Source organism: Trematomus bernacchii, unplaced genomic scaffold, assembly GCF_902827165.1.
Source record: "Trematomus bernacchii unplaced genomic scaffold, fTreBer1.1, whole genome shotgun sequence".
NCBI lineage: Eukaryota > Metazoa > Chordata > Actinopteri > Perciformes > Nototheniidae > Trematomus > Trematomus bernacchii.
This window is the reverse complement of record NW_022987732.1, coordinates 225,538-248,667: the sequence shown is the minus strand read 5'-3', so window position 1 is coordinate 248,667 and position 23,130 is coordinate 225,538. Positions and strand designations below refer to the sequence as shown.

At 39.6% G+C, this 23,130-nt stretch overlaps 1 protein-coding gene and 3 non-coding genes across 4 annotated transcripts; all 4 read left to right on the top strand.

The window, feature by feature from the left end:
- Positions 1 to 1,538: 1,538 nt before the first annotated feature.
- On the top strand, positions 1,539 to 1,595 carry LOC117494813. Its single transcript, XR_004557119.1, has one exon. It is a non-coding gene; the product is annotated as a U7 small nuclear RNA (small nuclear RNA).
- A 709-nt stretch (positions 1,596 to 2,304) lies between these two features.
- LOC117494817 lies at positions 2,305 to 2,361 on the top strand. Its single transcript, XR_004557123.1, has one exon. It is a non-coding gene; the product is annotated as a U7 small nuclear RNA (small nuclear RNA).
- A 910-nt stretch (positions 2,362 to 3,271) lies between these two features.
- Positions 3,272 to 3,329, top strand: LOC117494816. The gene has a single exon (XR_004557122.1). It is a non-coding gene; the product is annotated as a U7 small nuclear RNA (small nuclear RNA).
- A 687-nt stretch (positions 3,330 to 4,016) lies between these two features.
- Positions 4,017 to 22,954, top strand: lpcat3 (lysophosphatidylcholine acyltransferase 3). The gene is made up of 13 exons (XM_034145762.1): positions 4,017 to 4,320; positions 7,408 to 7,515; positions 8,665 to 8,771; positions 11,091 to 11,184; positions 11,408 to 11,445; positions 14,968 to 15,146; positions 15,283 to 15,391; positions 16,486 to 16,572; positions 16,856 to 17,019; positions 18,855 to 19,002; positions 19,550 to 19,711; positions 21,236 to 21,377; positions 21,473 to 22,954. Exons 1-12 carry the CDS (start codon positions 4,236 to 4,238, stop codon positions 21,353 to 21,355), a joined length of 1,401 nt encoding a protein of 466 aa, XP_034001653.1. The 5' UTR covers positions 4,017 to 4,235; the 3' UTR covers positions 21,356 to 21,377; positions 21,473 to 22,954.
- The last annotated feature ends 176 nt before the right edge of the window (positions 22,955 to 23,130 follow it).

Below are 23,130 nucleotides of genomic sequence, written 5' to 3'. Positions count from 1 at the left end.
TTATTGATGTTGCTTGAATAGGACCCGCACATTGTTGTAAAGCAAAAACATGTTCTATATATATATACACAATACACAGACTGGCCATTGGGAATAACGGGAGTTTTCCCGGTGGGCCGGTCTAGTACTAGGAGCCGTGGGCAGCTATTGTACAGCGCCCGAGCAATGGGAGTGAGTGGGGAACGGGGGTGTCCGGTGCCTTGCTCAAGAACACCACGGCAGGGCAGGAGGTGAACTGGGACCTCTCCAAGTAGCAGTCCACTCTGCATATTTTTGGTCTGGTCGGGGACTTGAACCGGCGACCCTATGGCTCACAGTCCAAGCCCCTACTGACTGAGCCACTGCCTGTAAAAAGCAAATTTACCTACAGTTGAATATAAGTCTGTTTATTTAGATAATATATGGAAATATGTAGAAAATATATAAGGGATCCCTTCCTACATTTAGTTCCTAATGCTACTTTTATTTAAACGCTCTGACTACATCTTGCACAACAGCCTTAAGCATTTTTGGACCAGCGTTATAGCTATTTTTCTGCATTTGTTTTCAGCTCGATGAGAACACAGTTTGATTAAAATTACAAATCTGTTGCAGAATACATGACACATATTGTTTTGTTTTTTGTGCTCTCACTGACCTCTCACTGATTCTACATAATAATGACAAAAAGTGACTTTTGTTCATTAACATCCATTGATGTGATAATACAATTGTACTTAAACTGAAGGAAATTAATATGACAACAGTTTGATACAAGTATAAGGTTCAAGGTTCAAGGCTTTTATTGGTCATACGTGGTGCATAGCTACAGTGTAGTTATGATGAAAATCTTAGGTCACAGCTCCTCCAACAGTGCAACACAATAAAACAGATAAAATAGTGCAAGTAAATAGTTATACAAAAGAAATAGTGCAATAAGAGTCTATACAAGTGATTGGAACATGATATATTAGATAAATAAATAAATAAATAAATAAATAAATAAATAAATAAATAATTTCTAAGTAGCAGCCAGATGAATGTTATGTATGTATGTTATGTATGTTGCTAAAAGTATAATAATATAATATAGTTGTAAAAGTATGATTTCAGCTGTAATATCTGTAATATAAACCTTTTAAATTGCAATAACAGCAAAAACAGCAACATTTTCACGCTATTATCCACAAAAAACGTGTTAAATATACAATAAATATGATCAGTTGGTGAGAGGGAAGATCCGGGACGATTCACCGTTTGATTGGCTTAGAAAACGGAAGTCCCGCCCATTTCCCCCGCCTGGTTTAACGCTCTCTGATTGGAGGATCTTCGGCTCAGTTTTGCGTACCCAGCCTGCACTGCGGTAAAACATATCTTTGTAACTTATCTACATGCGAATTGTTGGAAAGCTGAAGAGGACATTTTCATATTTCCATGTTTTATATTATGTGTGTTGTTTCTTTTTGTTTGTGTGTTACAATGAGTGGATGAAACATGACACCATAACAGAAGGGTGTGTTTTCAATGTACCAGTACTGACAGGCGACCATTTGTTAGGCAGGAATCTTTGCTCTTTAGATATTTGTCTAGCAGGTTTCTCGTAAAGAGAAGCCCCCACATGTTGTCAAAAATAAAACTCTACATCATAATGCTCGATATTTTAGAATAATCTAAAATATCAACACCTGAATATATGCCAAAAGCAGAAGTTGGATAAGAAAGTACTCGCATGATCTTGTCCTTAAGTAAAAGTAGAAGTATCAGTGTAGGAATACTCTGCTACAAAGTAAGACGTCCTGCATTCAAAATGTTACTCAAGTATTAGCATCAAAATATACTTAAAGTACCAATTGTAAACATTCTGCAGATTGAACCATTTCAGAATAATATATAGGATATGTTTTATAATTATTGAAGTGTTATCAAAACTGGTAAATGTGCAGCTAGTTTGAATGAGAAATCTGCAAAGTAATTAAACATACAAAACTAATGTAATGGAGTAAAAGTACACGGTTTACCTCTGAATTGTACTGGAGTAGAAGTACAAAGAAGCATAACATTGAAATACTCAAGTAAAGTACAAGTACCTCAAAATGGTACTTAGTTACTTCTCACCTCTGTGTTTAAGTGGGCAACGTTGTGTGTCCAGTAGTACAACTGTATCAAGAAGTATTTGCACATGTAGGAGTTTGAAGTGATATACATACCGTACATTTTGCGATGTTGTGTTGTTTGTTGTGTTACAGTGAGTGGTTACAACATCACACCATAACAAGAGGGTGTAGATTTTTTGTAGCAGTACTGTCAGACGTCCATAGTAACAGCAGGAATCAAAGCTTTTTAGATATTTCTCTAGCAGGTTTCTCTTAAAGAGAAGCCCCCACATGTTGTAAAAGGAAATAACTAATCTATGTGTAAGGAATAACTTCATTAGATCATTATAGCCTGATTTAAGCCTTGTACATGTAATGTTAGTTTAGTAGCACTGATGCAAAATATCTGTACAGTAAGTTGTATTTAATTGTAGGCTGTTAAATAGTCAACTTTAGCAAGCTTAAACAGATCACAAAAGAATACCATGAACAATACTTTAATTTAAAGGAACATATCACAGTTCAATCTTTTTTTACATTAGCATTTAAAAAAAGTTGAACTTCTTTGTTGGATACAAACCATTTTCAGACAAAAGAGAAACCCCCACATATTGTCAAAAATAAAACGACTCAATCTGCAGCATGGACTTTATTATTTTAGAATAACATGAAGTGCAGAAGTATTATCAGCTACATACTAAAAGCTGAGGTGGGAGAAGTACTTGTATTTTGTACTTGAGTAAAAGTAGAATTACCAAAGTGTAGGAATACTCTGTTACAAGTAGTCCTGTATTCAAAATGTACATTTCACATCATTAATCAAAATCTTTAAAGTAAAGGTATTAAATAAATGTAGTGGAGTAAAAGTACACGATGTACCTCTGAATTGTAGTGGAGTAGTAGTACAAAGTAGCATAAAATGGAAATACTCAAGTTTCAGTGGGAGACATCATGTGTCCAGTATAGTACAACTTTATCAAAATAAAGAAATATTTGCACATGGAAGTTTTGTATTAGACTAATTCCCTTTCTGTTTTTAACTGTTGACGTTTGAGGAGTTTGAAGAAATATAGGCCTACATACAGTACATTGTGATGTTGTGTTGTTTGTTGTATTACAGTGAGTGGTTACAACACCACACCATAACAAGAAGGTGTAGATTTGTTGTACCAATACTGTCAGACGTCCAGTGTATCAGTAGGAATTTAAAGCTTTTTAGATATTTCTCTAGCAGGTTTCTCTTAATGAGAAGCCCCCACATGTTGTAAAAGGAAATAACCACCATACAAATATGGATAATTTTAACCATATTAAGATAACCTGATTTAAGCCTAGTATATGTAATACTCATTTAGTAACACTGATTCAAAATATCTGTAAGTAGTGTTTTACTGTAGGTTATTTTTATCATTCTTTCAAAGGCTGTTAAAAAGTCAACTTTAGCAAGCTTAAACATATCACAATAGAATACCAAGACAAAGCCTTTCATTCAAAGGAATATATCACAGTTAAATATTTTTGGATAGAATAACATTTAAAAAAAAGTTTAACATGGTAACTGACTTTCTTTTTTTGATGTAAACCATCTCAGTTTTAAGACTTTTGGAAGTGTATTGTAAATGTTTACATGTAGTTTGGCCTTACTGCAAATCAATAATGGGGAGGGCAATTTGATGTGCTCTCATATGGTGTTTACTATAAGCAAATTAAACCCAAATTACGTAATTAAGAGCCAATTATGAATTTGCCATCCCATGGGGTTTTAAAACATGCATTTCACAGTTTTACATGGATCTTTTATTGGTGTTGTTCCTGCATGTCTACACAAGAGGGCACACTCAGACTTATTATGTCACTTGTGTGTCTAATCGGGGGTTAATCTTCACACACTTTTCATGCACTAGTTAACAGCTTTGCTACATTAGAGCTGTGCTGCTACACATAGCCGACCTGTCAGCCCATAAATCCAATCTAAAGCTGTTAAAACAATAAAAGAGTGGTATAGATAGACCGGAGGGGAGGAGAAGTAGGAGGAGAATCCCACAGTGTAACTTTGAAGCAGGTTGAAGGGCCTTTAAAGAGCGTGTGTTTGTGTGGATGTCTGCCGTGAGTCAGTAGAGTTCACTGAACCGTCGCGAAGAGACGTTTCCGCCCACAAGAAAGATGGCGGCTCCCTTGCTGGCGAATCTTTCGGAGTCCTTAGGTTCCCCGGAGCCAGCAGTTCGACTAATGTTATCTATTTTAATCGGTGAGTGTCGCCTCACGAATCACTTACGGGTTGTTGTGGTGTAGCTAGCCGGAATGGCATCCATCAGCGGGCAGGTTTAAGTGCTCTGTGTGACTGTTACACTCACTGCTAACATAACGCTCAGCCAGGTACTCACTGACACATAGCTACAAATCAGTTGGTCTGTGTTAGCTGGATAAATATTGAGTGTCCTTAAAAAAAAACCTGAGCTAAAAGACATATCTCTAGTTAGCCTTTACAAAAAAAGGCTCACTAACTAAACGTTAACTCATTCAAAACATCATCACCAACGGCTAACTTGTTACTGACATGATAGTGGTGTTTGCTAGTTTCGTGTAAAATATGATTTTTAAATGTATTTAATGTTGAACTAGCAACCAAACAGTTGTGTTGGAATACTACTGTTTAAGATAGGTAGATAAATATCACGAGAAACGAAATGTATCTATAGTTAGCCTTTACATACATAGCACACTAACTAAACTGATACAAAACATCATCACCAACGGCTAACTTATAACTGGCATGAAAGTGGTGTTTGCTAGTTTCGTAATATGTTGTTTAATTTCCTTATTGATGCAATAGCAACCAAACCAGTTGTGTTGGACTACTACTGTGTACGCTAGGTACATAAATATCCCGAGAAACTAAATATATCTCGTGTTAGCCTTAAAATAAACACCACACCAACTCAACGTTAACTCATTCCAAACAGTAATACCAACGGCTAACTTGTAACTGATATGATAGTGGTGTTTGCTAGTTTCGTGTAAAATATTTAGTTTCAATACCTTATTGTTGAACTAGCAACCGAACCAGTTGTGCTGGACTACTACTGTGTTAGCTAGTTAAATACATATCCAGAGAAACCAAATATATAGTTAGCCTTTACAAACATAGCACACTAACTAAACTGATTCTAAACACAAACGGCTAACTTATAACTGACATGAAAGTGGTGTTTGCTAGTTTCCTGTGTAATATGTTGTTGAATTAGCTAAAAGTTGTATTGGACTGCTGCTTTGTTAGCTAATTAACTATTGTATCCTGAGAAACTGAATGTATATCTCCAGTAACCCTTTCAATAATTCGTACACTTACTAAATGTTAAATCATTCAAAAAGGTACTACCAACTTGCCACTGTCATGATAGTTGTGTGTGTGAAATATTGTACTAAGCTTGCCAATTGTTGAACTAGCTTACAGACTTTACACAATTATGTCAACCTAGCTGGACAGTTTTCAGAAGATTCAGAAAACCAAAGTAACATTGTTTGTGTGCTGTGGGTTTTGCATAATTGATCGAGACTGGTCTTGGTGAAAATAATAATCCCAATGTTGTTGGGGGAGGGAATTGCTTGTCAAGGAGAATGAGCTCAGGCTGCCAAAATGTGCCCCCTACCCTCCATTTTTCCACTCAGTTGAGTAGAGGGGAGACCGTTGTGAGGGGGTTAAAAGGTTGGAGCGAGCCTTTTCATAAATGTAGTATCTGCAGTTTCATTATAGCATGTGTTGCAGTACTTTTAAATGACAGGGTGTAACAGAGGTCTGGATGGGGACAGGGTGTCCTCCATGCTGTTCTCTCTGAACTTTGCTCTGACACATGGACACGTCTATTTCTCTCTGTCGCCTCATACCGGCAATACAATACACTGAACATGGCCTTGCAGATCAGACTTTGGTTGGTTAATGCCTGAAAGAAACTTAAGTCAGCCTGTTGCATGATCCTTGTCCCTGTGTTGCTCAATGTGGCTTGCATAATATTGCTGCCATGGTACAACTGTGGTGCATGAAATAACAGAAGGTATTGTCTGCTAAACATAGGCGGATGTAAACCAACTACTTTGCAAGAGCTGATGTATACTAATGCACTCAGATGTTAGAAATACTTTGCATACATGGTTCAGACAACTAATTCCCTACAGCAGCTCCACACTTGACATATTGGACTGCGTATGTTTCATCAAGATGTTCTTAATTTCTTTGTCTTCCCTACGACTTTTTTTAAGTGTAGAAACTATGGTTTAATTATTTTAAAAGATGACATTGTTATCGTTTTTTCTTAATATTTGTACTGCAATCGTTCTATTTGAAAGTTTACTTTGACTCCAGGTCACTGCAAACTAACATTCAAATAGGAACAACTTGGTCTGGATATAAATACACAAGTATTAATATGCACCAGTGTGTGTATATGGCAGCACTGTGGTTCATGTGCGGTTGACTTAAAATAAACCTGTGCCCCCTGCTCTTCATCGTCATTAAGGATCATGTGCAACGGTGTGTTTAGACCACAATCTAGGTCAAAGAGGAATACATTAGCCTTTAACCGCACCGACACTACATTGTTGCTTTTAGTCGCTTCATTGGATTTGTTGACAATTAGAAACAATTAAAGAGAATTGCCCTCTTTTTAAAAGTAACCCAGTTGAGGCAGATGGAAATGTGTTGCTTCAATGCTACTTACATTAGGAACTGCTCAAATGAAGCACATTTAAATATGAAATTGTATATGAGCTGGTGCAATGTCTTGTATTTTCAAGGTCTGTTGCACTTATTGTAAGTCTCTTTGGATAAAAGCATCAGCTAAGGAAAGGAAATGTAATATTCACACATTGTAACTATTTGCTAACCCCAGGGAGGAAAATGGGTGTAGGGACTTTTTCATCCCATCCAAAGAAAAAGAGGCATTTCAGATTGTGTGCTTGTTGGCCCCTCAATTAAATAACACCTTGAATAACACCAGAAATGCATCGTAACTCTGAAAAATATGTTTACAATGTAGTTGTTTGAATAGTAGTTTCCATTTACATCAAAAATAATGTTATAATGAGTCAGAATGAAGACGACATTTATCCATGATCCCTGGTTAGTGTTTGTCCTCTCCATAGTCCGACAGTTTTCTCTCTCCTTGAGATGCCAGATTTGCAGCAACATGCACGCGCACGCACGCGCACACACGCTGCTGAGTATGTGCCATGTGTTTTTTTTACCACAAGGTCAAGGTGTTGATATCTGGGGGGGTCAACAATGGCTCTCTTAGCAGATATTAAGCTGTTTTTAACCTTTGTTCTCTCTCTCCTGTAGGGTATCCCTGTGCTCTGGTGTACCGGAAGTATTTGTTCTACCAGACTGCCACCGTTATAAACTTGTTCCACGCGATATCTGGACTGGCTCTAGCTGCATTCAACTTTGGTGAGATGAAGAGGAAGCCTCGGTTTTAAAGATTTTGTTGTGAAGCTCCTATTCTTTGAGGTGGTTAAGATTTTTTTGGGGTCTTCTTTAAAACTGCACTTTTTATTTTCTTGTAAACACACCAAAAGTCATGTTTAAATACATTTCCAAGGAACAAAAAACCTGTGTCCTTGAACCTTAGCAAAGGTCTTGTGTTCAGCCAGGAGCCAATTTCCCTATGTTTTTGCTTTCAACTGACTAAAAGGAACAACAATCTTCAAAATTGGCCAATTATTGAACAAGCTGCACCTACTAAATTAGCTGCAACGTCATCCTTTAGGGCAATTACGCACCCTCAATGTACGTCATAATGTTTTTAGAAATTTATGATAACAAATGTGTGCCCGTCACTGGCAAAATCAAGCTCTTTTATTGAACATACAGTGCCGATGTGATGCTCCAAAAACTCCACAGGTTACATATAATGTGACAGAGGAAAGACTGAACTTGAACAGAAAGCACTCTTGCCTTTTTTTAAGTTTAAAACCTAATTGCTTAAGATGTCTTCATATGTAAAATATTGTTTGGTCAGCTTTCAAATTGCTTGTCCAACAGTTCGAACCCCAAAGATTTCTAATTTAAATCGACAATGAAACATTTATTAGTAAAGCCACAGAAAATTATTCGTCAACCGTTCTTATAATTCATAACATTTATTTGTCAATTTCTTAGCATGAAGGTCAAACATTAGCTCGACTCAGCGTCTAAAATGTGTAATATTTGATGCTTTCACGTCACTTATAATAAAAAAACTGATTATCGTTGAGTTTTCGTCAATCCTTATATTTCTAAAGTGACATTTAAAGGTAGGAAGTGCTTCTCCAGATAAGATAAAAAGTTAAATGAATGAAGCGTCTTCAGAGCTAAGACTAGCATGCCATAGTGAAACACAAACTGCTAACATCCATCTTCCAACACTCTTGGAAAGGGATGTGTGTTTGCTGGATTTGCCTTGTTGTTCTTTTTCCATCTGTGCCAGTATTGAAGTGTGGAGGGAAAACATGCCATGTCCAGTCCTACAGGTCACACTTGACTGCACTCACCATCCCCCCCCCCCCCCCCCCCCCCCCCCCCCCCCCCCCCCCCCCTCTGCCCTCTTTTTTCCCCCAGGCCCTCAGATCTATCACTCTGCAGTATGCGTCCTCGTCCAGTTCCTGATGATGAGGCTCATGGGGAGGACGGTAACAACTGTCCTGAGCAGCTTTACCTTTCAAATGGTGAGACGTCCCCCTGTGTCTTTTTATTTCCTCTCCCCTTTTTATCCAATTCATCCAGGCTTACTTTTTTTATAGCGTTATCTCCCTTTGGTCCCCTGTCAGACTGCTACTGCAGTGGCTCTGGTGTTTGTTCTTTCTTCTGTTTGTCTGCACAGTCTAATATCAGCATTCTGCAATTTCCTTTAATTGCCCTGTTAATGCCTACACTCTGTTTTCCACCTGTACTATAATGGCGCATTTCCACTACAGCGCGGTTTAAGCGTGCCGTGCCCGGCCCGTTTTTGGTTGCGTTTCCACTAGGCGTAGTTCCGGCTAGCGGGTACTTTTTCACAGTTTTCTGGTTCTCCAAAATCGAGGTTCTTTCCGGGCCAACAACCGGGCTGAGTATGCTAAACTAGAGAGAGAATCGCTGGCAACTACAACAAAATGAACATATTTGACCGTGATTTAATTGTAATACACGTTTCAAAATGATGCCGAAGTAACAACATACTGATACCGGTTAGTAAAAACCATGAATTAATGCTTTGACAAGTCTGCAGACAGACGGCAGGCGAAAAACCTTTTAAAATGCGTGTTTTCTGAATGGAGATCGGCTAAGCTAACGCAGAGTATGCTCCGACCGTCCACACTCACAACAACGGCCTATACAGACATAAATAAACCAGCGACTGCATTCGCCATGACACAGGCAGTCTGTGGTTTGTACTTGTTTAACTTTTGTCTAGTTTCTGAACAGATATGAGGAGCTGTGAGCTCTGAGTGCTAACAGCTAACGGCTGATGTTGGTTTTGTGGTTCGCATTGAAGATGACGTCACGACTCCGCTTACACTGCGTTACTATAGTTACTACCCCAGTTCCTAAACTGTAATGGAAACGCAGCATAAAGTGAGCCTGGCCTACCAAGCCCTAACTATACCGTACTAAGCCGTGCGAGGCCCTGCAGTGGAAATGCGCCATAAGTGCCACCTATAGAGTGGTGCATTGATGACGTACTTTAGTAGGCCGATCAGGAAGTTAGCATCGCAAAGAGTCCTTCCACAAAAAGCAAGGGTATTTTCTATTGGATATCGGTTTACTGTATTGCAGAAAATAAGAACAGTGACAAACACACGTTTTGAATACCTACATGTGTTGTTCAGCAGGATAGTTTCAACATATTAACAGCACTTTATGATTTTTTTTTAAGAGTAAATGCACTCGCCAGAAGTAAGAGCTAACGTTAAGCTATAAAGTAAATACATCCTGTTCACATGGCTGGCTAATGATCAGCATGATGATGTTTAGTAGATAAGTTAGTCACTTGTTGGCAACCGACATTTTTATGACACATAGAAGCTTTGGATATTAACAAGTGGAGTATTAACTGACTTATTTTATGACGGAAAACAAAGCGTTAAAATCTCTTCAGCTTATGTTAACCACAGACTTTATTTCAGCCCTCTAACCACAAACAAACTGTTGACTTTGAGACGAGAGAACCAGAAGTGGCACAATGCTGACTCTTTACCAGGTTTTCGGACTCATCCCAGTCCACTCTATAACCAATAACCTCATGATGTAGTCACATCCTTCCTTGGAGATTGCTGGTTCCGGTGTTTTTGCATGCTTTTGCATTTATTGCGCAACCCTTTTATAGGAGCATGATAATGGAAACCACATTGTTTTACACAGAATGTGCTCATGTCAGATTTCCTTTGTATTCAGCACCACACTTCCTGTGATTGGTTTTAGTGAATTTCCCCTTTCTGTTCTTTCTTGTGGCAACAACACTTATGTCCAATACGTTCCTAGCTTATGTTATTACTACTGGCTGCTACTTCTTAGGTGCTGTTTACACGAGAATAAAACGGGTTGTATCCGCTACTTTTCTCTATGTACTACAGCGTCTTCAGCGGGTCGAGCGGGTCGAGACACGTTTATTGAGCCGTATCCGTGTGAACGGAATACTTTTTTGATATTGAATTCGGTTTGTTTGCGTTCCCGTGTAAATGGGGTCTTACGTAGTCATTCCAACCAGCCTCTGCATGTTATTATGTAAATATATAATTTCATTTTGCTTATCACTGCAATCTACCCACTACCACACAGTATTCTACAATGTTACACTTATTTTATTTGATAAATACTGCCTTCTAGTTTTATGTGCATGCCTTTTTGATCTAATAGTGTGTTATTTTTTTCCCCGTCTCTATCTATACTGCTGCAACAATGTACATTTCCCCTCTGTGGGACGGATAAAGGAATTCTGATTCTGATGTAGAACTCTGATAAACATCTGCTCTGTCATGTCATCCTCTCCCTCTCTCCTCCTGCAGGTGTACCTGCTGGCAGGGTATTACTACACAGCGACAGAGGAGTATGACATCAAGTGGACCATGCCTCATTGTGTCCTCACACTCAAACTTGTTGGTGAGTTGACTCTCTTTGCTCTCCTTGCAGATGGTTTCCCATTTCATGTCTTCCTGATGCCATTGTTGTTACCTCCCCCTGTTCTCCAGTGAGTGATTAACACACTGATGAACTGCTGACATGGCCTTTGCATGCTTTAACAGTGTTCATCAAAATGATAATGACATCAAGCACTAGTCACCCTAACATAGTTTCTGACACCAGATGCATTTTCTGATTACAGGTTTGTCATTTGATTACTATGACGGCGGGAAGGAACCAGTGAGTTTGTTGATCTCTTTGCTTTTGCCTGTTTCCTCGTTCCTCGTTCATGTGGTCTGTCTTGGAATGTCCTTCGTTTGTTTGTTGTCTGTTAGTTCCTGTAATTGTAATTTTATTTGTGTCATTCTGTCGTGTGGAAGAAAAGGCAGATGAGTTGTTGCAGGATATCTGATTGTTTTCACCAAAAACAAGCAGACGATCACGATGTGAAAACATACAGATTTATTCAAAATTGCAAAATGGGCTAGTTCATTATTACATTTACAGAAAGCACAATATTTATTAAATGGTAAGACCTGTTAAAACCACATTTTTAAGTATTGTGGAGCTGCAGAAATATCCCAGCCTAAAAGTTGTATTTCAAAGACTTAATCAGGGTGTCCGCGGGGTCTTAAAAAGTATTAAAAGTTGATAAATCAATTTAGCCAAAATGAAGGCTATTAAAAAGTATTAAACGGCATTTTCCATTTTGTAGCTTGTTTGCAATAAGTATATAAATTGTCCAAAGAGGTTGTATTCTACAGTCCAAATGGTTGGAAGATAAGGAGGAAGGACAATCAATACTGTATATAGTAAATGTGAGGTCAAGTGTGTCGCCAATGTAACCGGTTAAAACTCAAAGTGGCGATGAGGTCTTAAAATGTATGGAAAGGGTCTTAAAAAAGGTCTTAAAAAGTATTACATGTGACTTCAGGATTCCTGCATATACCCTGTTAATCAAAAAATCAAAATGTTCAGCTCAAAACTCAAAGATTTCCTTTCCTATCATGTAAAAAAATATTCAAATATTCAAAATGGAGAGGCTGAAATTAGTCTATAGTGACAGAAACCTTAAAGCATGACTACCACCAACCCAGAGCGGTATTAAGATAACTGCAACATAACAAAGGGGCTTTGTGTCTGTGAGGAGCTGCTCTGACCCCTCGGCCTTCCCTCCTTTATACGTAGCTGCAGTCAGACGCGCTCTATTTGCCTACTAAAGGCTCTGTGGAGAAAAGACAAGACGCGAGAGTAGAGCGGGAGAAACGGGACACAATAAAGGGGAGAGAAATATCAGCAGAGGGTGTGTGATGATGAGGGAGAAATGGTGTGGTATATGTAATTTATAGGCCTCCTTCGTGGAATTATATAAAAACCAATGTCCTCCTTATTTTTCTTCTTATCCTAGAATCGTTTTTCTTTTTTCTTTTTAATCCAAATCACTCCTGGGGTATTTTTTCTGAATTTAATTAACATTTTATTAGTTGAGAGTACTTTTACCAGGATAAGTTGAAAATGTTTTGTATTCAGTCGACAATTCGTTTGACTACTGCAAGGAAACACAAGTTTTACATTAACACTAAAAAAGCAAGAATATCATTCTGTCAAACTTAGATTCATATATATGTTGGCGTATTTCTAATTATTGCATTATTTAAGGGTAGGGTAGGTAAGAATGGAGAAACCAGCTCGAGTGCGCTAGAATTTGAATCCCAAGCCTATTAAAAACTACTCTTAAAAGGAAGTAAGAAAACTATAAAGGACATTTGAGAGGATGTTGCTGCATGTGTTCTGCAGGGCCTCGCACGGCTTAGTACGGTATAGTTAGGCCTTGGTAGGCCAGGCTCACTTTATGCTGCGTTTCCATTACAGTTTAGGAACTGGGGTAGTAACTATAGTAACGCAGTGTAGGCGGAGCCGTGACGTCATCTTCAATGCGAAACACAAAACCAACATCAGCCGTTAGCTGTTAGCACTCAGAGCTCACAGCTCCTCATATCTGTTCAGAAACTAGACAAAAGTTAAACAAGTACAAACCACAGACTGCCTGTGTCATGGTGAATACAGTCGCTGGTTTATTTATGTCTGTATAGGCCGTTGTTGTGAGTGTGGACGGTCGGAGCATATACTGAGTTAGCTTAGCCGATCTCCATTCAGAAAACACGCATTTTAAAAGGTTTTCCGCCTGCCGTCTGTCTGCAGACTTGTCAAAGCATTAATTCATGGTTTTTACTAACCGGTATCAGTATGTTGTTACTTCGGCATCATTTTGAAACGTGTATTACAATTAAATCACGGTCAAATATGTTCATTTTGTTGTAGTTGCCAGCGATTCTCTCACTAGTTTAGCATACTCAGCTCGGTTGTTGGCCCGGAAAGAACCTCGATTTTGGAGAGCCAGAAAACTGTGAAAAAGTACCCGCTAGCCGGAACTACGCCTAGTGGAAACGCAACCAAACACGGGCCGGGCACGGCACGCTTAAACCGCGCTGTAGTGGAAATGCGCCATTCGATGACACATTTTTACTGAAACTCAATTGATTTAAACGTAGGGCTGCTCGATTATGGCAAAAATCATAATCTCGATTATTTGGGTCAATAATTGATATCACGATTATTAAAAACGATTATCCATTTACTTTGAAAACATCCATTTATTGAAAAGAAAAATGTGAACAGTATGTTTTTAACAGTTGGTTACCCTGAACTTTAAGTAATTCAACTCAAAAACCAAAAAAAAAGAAGAATAATCGTTTTATTTCGATTATGTTGTTTTCATAATCGTTGCAAGCCAAAATCGTAATTGCGATTAAAATACGATTAATTGAGCAGCCCTATTTAAACCACATACAGGAAGTGTGACTAATACACTGGATCACTCCAAATTCCTTTATCACATTGATGCAATATTAATCACAATGACACAACCCAAAGAGATAGCTACTACAGTGTAGAGGGAATCATCATATCATTCCCTGCCCTCCCTTCACCAGTTTCACCCTCATTTCCTTTCAAAAACTATCTTTTGAGCAGCCCTTCCTTTTTCCTGTTCTTTCACTCGTCTTCAGTGAGCTTGGTTCCTCTCTCGTGTGTCTCTGACAGCTGTTATTTTCCCCTTCTGTTGCATTATTTGATTTGTATTCTAATGAGTGTTTACGCTGTGCTTATTCATTCTGTTGTATCTGTGTCAAAATGTACAAATCTGCTCCAATCTGGTTAATATTATCAATGTTAAGTACACAGTGTACAGCCTGCAGTTAAACGCCAGTTAATAAGTATTCAGTGCAGCGATATTGAGTTTGTGGTCAGTCAATATTCTTTCTAAAGTCATCCTTTTGTAACTAGATATTTCCTGTATCAAAATTCAAGGCTTTTAGTGTCATGTGTGCATAGCTACAGTGTAGATATATCAATGAAAATCAATAGGTCACAGGCTCCTCCAACAGTGCAACACAATAAAACGGATACAATAGTGCAAGTAAATACAAATAAAATAGAAGTGCAAAGAGAGCCTATATACAAGTAATTGGAATATGATATATTAGATGTATAATGTGTAAGTTGAACAGATGAACGTTATGGCTGTTCTTTCAAAAGTTCAGGTGTTTAACAGTCTTATGGCCTGTGGGATGAAACTGTCCCTGAGTCTTCTAACATGCTGTTAAAAGGACTTATCGGCCCTTCTCTGCTCCCTTCTTCTCCTCTCTTCATCCTTCCTTCTGCCCTCTTTAATATATGTCTTCTCATGTCCTTAACCTCCAGTCCGAGCTGAGTGCAGAGCAGAAGAAGTCCGCCCTCCCCTCGGTGCCCTCCCTGCTCGAGGTGTGCGGCTTCTCCTATTTCTACGGAGGCTTCCTGGTGGGGCCCCAGTTCACGCTGCGCAGCTACCAGAAGCTGCTGGCCGGCGAGCTCACCGACAGCCCCGGAAAGCCTCCCAACAGGTACAAGAGGGAGACAATCACCAGTGATGAAAAGTCCTATCTGTACAATAAACCAACTGTGCAGTATCAGATCCCTGCAGTTTGCAATATCCACCGCTAATCTCCCATCGTCATCTCGTCCGTCTTTCTCCTCCAGCGTTACACCGGCTATGAAGAGGTTTGCTCTGGGTTTTCTCTGCCTGACGATATATACAATATTTAGTCCCTATTACCCAGACAGCTACTTCTTAACAGATGAGTTTGAGGTGAGAACGACAATATTTAAAAACATAACATTCAATAACCTTGCACATGCTGAATATGCACATCTCTTTACCTCATTGCCATACAAAAGAAACACATGGAAAGCTTTTAACACTCTAGTTGTAGTAGTTTGGTTTTCTAAAATATGCATTATGTTGTGTATTCTATAGATATTTTATAAATATATATATATATACCTCTTTGGTCTTCTGTTGATGTGTATATTTAAAGGTCCCATGTCATGGCCATTTCTACTGATCATAATTCCATTGTTGAGGTATACTAAAATAAATGTATATTGTGCAATGTTCCAAACTCACATTGGTTTCTCATACAGCATCTCTGTATAGAATGTGTATTCACTCTCTGTCCTAAACGGTTTGTTGGAGCTCCTGCCCCCCCCCTCCCTGTGAGCCCAGTGGCCGTCTGCGAGACAGCGAGACACAGCAAAACTCAGCCTGAAACACACACACACCCGCAGCCTGGCTGGGAGTTTGTGTGTGTGTGCCCAGGCTGAGTTCCGCGGTGTCTCGCTGTCTCGCTGACCCCTCACCAGTGAGCCAGCTCAGTGTCCCGCTCCTCGCAGCAGCTAGCCTCGCAACGTCCCGCCGAGTGTGTGTGTGTGTGTGAGGAAGTCCGCAGATTGGTCCAAAAGTAATGGCTCCGCGGACGTAACGTAACGTCCAAATGGACCAATCCGCGGAGCCGTTACGTTACGTCACTATACCCAAAATACGTCACTGTACCCAGGAAGTAAACAATGGAAAAAGAGAAATCTAGCATAGACGGGTCTTTTCTGTGTTAGAGTTTTACTCGCTACAGGGTGTACTTTGAGGGTTTGTGACTCTGCAGACCGTTTACATGCATAGAAAGCTACATAACACACAAGGGGACGGGTAATAACCAGAAAAGCATGACATGGGACCTTTAAAGTGTATTTGCTGCTCCTAGGCCATGCCTGGTTAACGTGCTACTTTACCTATAAACTATTTTCCAATGTTAGATATTGATAATGTTCATCTATTTTTTTTGCTTAAAGTTTGTAAGAACAAAAAAAGTAGTTTGTCTAAAATATGAAACGTTGTGTTTTCCACAGGCTCAGCCCTTCTGGTATCGCTGTGTGTTTGTTCTGATTTGGGCGAAAGTCATCTTGTATAAATATGTCAGCTGTTGGGTTATAGCGGTAAGTAACCTCTTGATTCGCATGAAATGAGTTTGTCAAAAAGCGGCCTACTGATTTGTTTCCTTGAATAACTTGTATAAAGCTGTAGCTACAGACAGCAGCTGATTTTAACTATACAGAGCATTAAGAGTAAAACACCACCCTTGACATACCTTTGCATACACTCACACATAATTAGATCTTTTTTTTGTCACACCCTGATCAGCCCATGTGAATATTCCCCGTTTATCAGGTTCTCGTGGTTTATGGTGCGATCTGACGAGATGAAAATGTTTTGTTGCAGGAGGGTGTATGTATATTATCGGGACTAGGCTACAACGGTGTGGTGGATGGTGAGCACAGATGGGACGCCTGTGCCAACATGAAGGTGTGGGTCTTTGAAACCGCGCCTCTCTTTGGAGGAACCATCTCTTCCTTCAACATCAACACAAACGCCTGGGTGGCCAGGTCAGTGCCGAGCCCGGAGAAATCTGTTAAGCTATCTCATTTGTGTTTAAACCGTGATTGTAGGAGTTAAATATTGATTTAGATGATGGCAGTAAAGTAGAGGGGGTATTATAGTTCACTCCAATCTGCATATGTGGCAGTGCTTCACAGTAAAAGCCTGGCATCACATGCTGCTGCAGCCTCTCTTCACAGTTTGTTTTAACACCAGAGGAGTTATCACAGGGAGGGGAGACACATCTGAGGAGGGGGTTAAAAGTTTGATATCAAGCAGGAGCCTCGTGCATAAACCATTTTAAACATACGACCACAGTGAGCGAAGCAATTTATTAAACATACAGTTTATTACATGGTCCATTTCAGTTGAATGCATTAGACACGTAACGCACACCATGAGACACAGAGAGCTGGGAGAGGAGGAGGGGCATCGTTCTGTAGTGGAGATCCACTCCTCTCAGCAAGCAGAGCTGCACCAAATGGCTTTTATAATGGGATTTTCTGTTCTACGTCATTAGACAGAGAAATAGATTTTGTTATTTTGGTTGTATAAATAGACTTTTTTGTGCTGCTGGACTGTTTTATTAATACAGGTGGCTGCATGTCTGTTTTATATCTTAATACATTTTGACTTCTGAGCTTAACAACACTCTGGAGTTAACATAGTGACATCTCTATTTAACTCTATTGGCTAGCGCTCCAACACATTGTCCGTGATAGGCTAAGGGGCGGGACATCTCTAAGCGGTTGACCAATCACAACAGAGCCGGCCAGCTAACCAATCAGAGCAGACTGGGCTCTGGTTTCAGACAGAGGGTGAAAAGAGGTGCTGCAGTATGAGACAAATAAAGAGTAACAGTTAGCATACTTGCGCCGCCTTACACAGAATAAATGAAACATGCTGAAAAAATGAACATTAAACTTTTCAGTACAGTCCCTCTTTCAGAACTCCACATTATACGGTAAAGCTTGTTGATAAAGAGCCTTCATGACCTTGGCAGAAAAAATACAGACATGACAAAATGCTCTCATTGTTTGACCTACAAAGAGAAGTCTATTTATAGTCACATGTGCGCCACTTCTTAAGCAGTTTAATGTAAAATGGGTTAAGTTTTGTATTAAACCTCCTTCCTCTGAAATGGAATTTAAAGAACGTGCATGACTTCTGTACGGCTTTCAAATTCATCTAACGTACAGTTGGGAAGAAGCCAGTGCGAATCAGAGGCATGACTAATTAGTACGAGGAGAGGAGGACAAAGTCTGATAGGGAGAAGCTCCTCGAGGGGTCAGTGTGCTTCAAACAAGCTACTTTCAATTAAGTGCCGTTTGAAACACCTTTTTTATAGCTGTTCCAAATGGCTTCATAAAAGTCAGCTGTTATAGAGAGGGGCATCAAAGACAAAGTGTCCCTTACACCAGAAGTTCAAACAATGATCCCCCCATTAAGGACATCAGAAAGGTTATGTCTTATGTTGTTTAATATCAGACGAGCACTTTGTTCCAAGCATACTGAAACAAAGATGTCAGCCGCAGTGCTTCATGTACTTTGTCTGACCCGCTCTTTACATCTGCAGCGTGCACCAGTCTATGAGAAACAGTTTCCAAAGCATTCTGTGTGTAAAAAGACCCTTTAACACTGGCAAGCATTGAATAGCTGAGTACCCTTGAAGATGATGGGATGTAAAGTTGCTGAAATGTTTTAATATAACCTCAGTTGCTATGCAACAACAACTTTCAGGTGAGTGAGAGTGCTTAACATGTGGGCAGTGATACACTAAGCTTTCTGACTGCCCTCATCTGGAGAATCAAACCATAACTCTTTCCTCTTTTGTTTTTTTTAGACATGTCTTCAAGAGGTTGAAGTTCCTGGGCAATAAGACCCTGTCTCATGTGACCACACTCCTCTTTCTCACTGTTTGGCATGGCCTTCACTCCGGATACCTCCTGTGCTTCTCCATGGAGTTCTTCATCATCACCGTAGAGAGACAGGTACACATACTGAGCAGATGCAGGGATATCCTAAAGATAAATATGTGCAGGAATCTCAAATCATCTGGGTATTGTTTTTCTACTAGGTTGTGGATTTGTTTCAATAAAACTATAATTGTTTGCAAACCGATTCTTTACTAGAGACAGTCTCTTGTTATTAGATAGCGTAAACAAAATGGATGAAATGCATTTCACTGCTGAACAACATGTGATTCAATATTGACTTCTGTCACAATTTGGCATCAGTTTATTATATAACTGGTGTTTATGTATAAGGAAAAATATTGGGTGGGGGGGAGAGAGTACATAGAGCGAAGGGAGCAGAAGAGGAAGATGAGAGAAATGAGAGGGAGATGAGAGAAGAGAGAGAGAGAGAGAGGAGAGAGAGAGAGAGAGAGAGCGATTCTAAGAGAGCAGAGGAGGTCCTACGAGCGCATCGCACGCGCTATAGCTTATCTTATCTCTTCTCTCTCTCTCTCTCTCTCTCTCTCTCTCTCTCTCTCTCTCTCTCTCTCTCTCTCTCTCTCTCTCTCTCTCTCTCTCTCAGGCCCTGGCGCTAGTGAAGGACAGTCCCTTGCTGACGAAGCTGGCCAACAGCCCTCTCTACCCCCTCATCTATTTAGTCCAGCAGTTTTTCCACTGGCTCTTCATGGGCTACCCCCTATGTTGCCGTTCTGTCTGCCTCTTCACCTTTGACAAATGGCTCAAGGTAAGACACGCATGGGATATGGCATATGGATACAGAGAGATCTATACATGCCACTTTATTTGTGATTAAGGGATTTCTTTGCTCAATCATGTAAGAGATTCAAACATAGCATCGTGACTTGCTACCCATGTAAGAGCATATCAAAAACGCTTGGAATCACAAATGTGTTTGGGACAATAAACGTAAAAGACAGGCTCTCCAGTCACTTTATTGAAACCAGCACCAGGAACCAGTTTTATATAAGATGGTTACCAACTTGGGATAACAAAAACTGTTTGATTGTACGATACAATTGTGCTTTATTGGCAGTTTAAGTCTGAGTCTTGATTGCATCACAACAGCTCTATTTTCAACATACAGGACAAACATTAAGCCTTTTTATTATATGTCAACATTCAGATGTTCTGCCATTTAATCAAGCTTTTAGAATATGAAGGGACATGTATATGCGTCTACATTCATAGAACAGCCAATAGGACCCTCTCTCTGTAAAATGGCCAAAGTCTGCCTTCAGATGTTGGATTTTCTCAAGTTTGAAACCATTCGAATTACAATATAGAATTTGTTTAAGTAGGGGTTTGTTTTGTTAAGGCTCTTTCCTTCAAGGCATTTTACTAAAAAAAAAGATAGCAGGCAGGTGTTTTCAGCATCTGGCACACAGTCTGTCAGGTGAGCTACTCTGACGTTTCGGACACTGAAACAGGGAGTGGCTGGTGTTTTTTTACCCTGGGGCTCGGTGAGGGACATGTGTTGCCTGTCAGGGGATCGGGGTGTGAGGTGAGGTGAGCAGAGAGAATAGCAGGGACAAAGGCAGAAACCCTCTGATGGCGACAGGTGAGACAGAGCAGCTGTTTGCATAGGATTGTCAACTAAAAGCTGGGGAAGGTGGTTTATTATTGGGCAATAATTCCTTTATGTCCTGTCAACATATTGCATTCAAGAGGTTCTCCAGTGTCGGCGATTTTCTTGAGTTGGCATTTGAAAACAGAGCCATCATCCTGCAGCTTTAACCTTGTGCAAGTAGCAAGTTACAATATTGGCAAAGTAGTTCAGAGATGGAGAGAGAAAATGTTGCTCATAGTTTTGGATTATTCTAACTGCAGCCATGATCTATTCGCCTTTGGCAATGGTTGGATGGAGGCTGACATATTAGCAGCATTTGTTCTATCTCTGAGATGCTTCCCTATTATTGCCAGACTTTCTTCTTTTTAAGTGCAGAGTGTTGCCAATGTTGTTATAGCAACTTTTCCCGTAGGATTTGATGTGGTTTAATCAAGATTTCACCATATGAAGAGATATGTGCTGATTGATAGAACAGCCAATAGGAATGACCTGTGATTGGAAAAAGTCGGTCGTCAGTTTTGATTTTCTCATGTCTGAAAACTGATCACAACGTTTTCTATCTGACCACTTGAATTACAATATGCTGTCAAATGTATTCTGGTATTGTTGCCCAGTAATGCCAAATCAAACCCGTATAATCTGGAATTCCATTGATTGTTTTTTTAATCTTTTGCGTTTCAGGTGTATACGTCCATCTATTTCTGTGGTCACGTATTCTTCCTCGTAGCCTATTTAGCCATGCCACATCTCCGAAAGGCGCTGGTGCCTAGGAAAGAACGGAGCGAGATAAAGCAGGATTAAAACTTGGTACTAAAACGGCATGGTAAGCAAATGCAGGCCTTTTTGTATGCAATGTCGTTACGTTTCAGTAATGATTGAACTGTCAATAATCCGTTTTAAATATCTGTTTCGTTCCAGGTCCGACTAAGGCTAACTATCCACTGAAGGGAACTGCGACTTTCGAGGAGCAGAATGGAACATATTTTAAGGCCTTTAGTAATATATATGTCCATGAAAAAATAAATTTCTATATATTTTTGTGTTTTAAACGGGAAGGGTGTTTTTTATAAACATTCGGAGAAATGTTTACAGGAAATGACCATCGTGCCACATGGGGTAATTGTGAGCCAATCAGGAGCGATTTCCTGTTTTTTTTTTTTTTTTGTAAAGAAACGTTGGACTTGTTGTTGAACTTGAGAGACTTTCATGCTGTCGACACAGAATTGCACTCAACAGTAACGGGTTCAGAGTCAACGGCTCCGATGTGTTTTTTGTTCTCATTTCTCTCTCACGTCTACCGCCCACATTTTTGCAGCAGCGAGACTTCACAGGAGGTTAAAGCACAGCGCCAGCACATGTGGCTCTTTCTAATGTAATACAACAAAAATGCTTTGTGCAAAAAGACCTGATTATAATAATAATAATGATATTAATAATAATTATCAGGAGAGGTTATTTCTTGAAAATGGCTGCCAGTGGTTATACAAGCACTGTAAATCACACACTGTACACTAATCCCCAACTCAAAATGGCCTTGTATTAATGAATGTTTTTACAGTACATTTGTTTTGGTTTTTGATTTGTGATGGGGATATAAAAAAACTTGATTTTATAGAGTTTTAATATGAAAAAAAAGAACATTTTGTAGCTTTGGGATAATATTTCATGAGATAATTTGCATTGTTCCCTTACTTTTTCTCTGGTTTGATGTTCCTTGAGGTTTTCTTTTGTTCCATGTTTCCTCCTCTCCCTCTCTTCAGTCTCCTCCACTCCTCTGTCCTTCAGCTCGGAAATGCACAGATGCAAAAGTGAAACATTGCAGAAGACGACTTGAACACTGCCCAATAACACGCTCACTACAGTCAACTCTCTGCATTCATCCTATCTCCACTATGATCTCCATATGGTGTTTTCAAAATGACGAATATGTGAACTGGAAGCAACGGAAACAAAAAGAATCACCGCTCTTCTGTTTGTAACAGCAGGCGGTATTTAAAGAGGGTGAAGTAGAAGCATCCCACTGGGGGAATGCCTCTGGTTAGTTTAATCTTGTTTGGGGGGTAGGGTTATGGGGTAGGGGTAGGGGTAGGGGTGGGGGGCTGGATTGTCTGATCCATGGCATGCTGGAGGAAGCTGCTGCTGCTGCCGTCCGACACACACATGGACAGGACGAACCTCACTGTAGCAACAGCCCAGATTTTTAGTAATATTTATACATGACATGGTGATTATTAATTGATGTGAATTGCTATTTCAAGAGACTACTTTTTTGCCTTATTCCTACCAAATGTACAAAAAGGAAAAACAAACTTGGGGATGGATTTGGGAAAGGGAGGGAGGGGAAGTGATTTTCAAATACAATTTTATAATGTTCATTAAAAATGCTGCATTTCAAGCAAGGCCTCTAGTTATTGCGTGTGTGTGTGTGTGTGTGTCCCATTGGCAGAGGTGGTAAGTAAGGATCTTGTACTTGAGTAAAAGTAGAAGTAGCAGAGTGTAGGAATACCCTGTTACAATTAAAAGTCCTGCACTCAAATAAGTATTGGCATCAAAATATACTATAAGTACCAAAAGTA

Coding starts and splice junctions, on each gene's coding strand:
- lpcat3 (XM_034145762.1), top strand. CDS start 4,236: ATGGCGGCTCCCTTGCTGGCGAATCTTTCGGAGTCCTTAGGTTCCCCG. Junction 15,392..16,485: donor TCTTAACAGATGAGTTTGAG/GTGAGAACGACA, acceptor TGTTTTCCACAG/GCTCAGCCCTTCTGGTATCG. Junction 19,003..19,549: donor TCATCACCGTAGAGAGACAG/GTACACATACTG, acceptor TCTCTCTCTCAG/GCCCTGGCGCTAGTGAAGGA.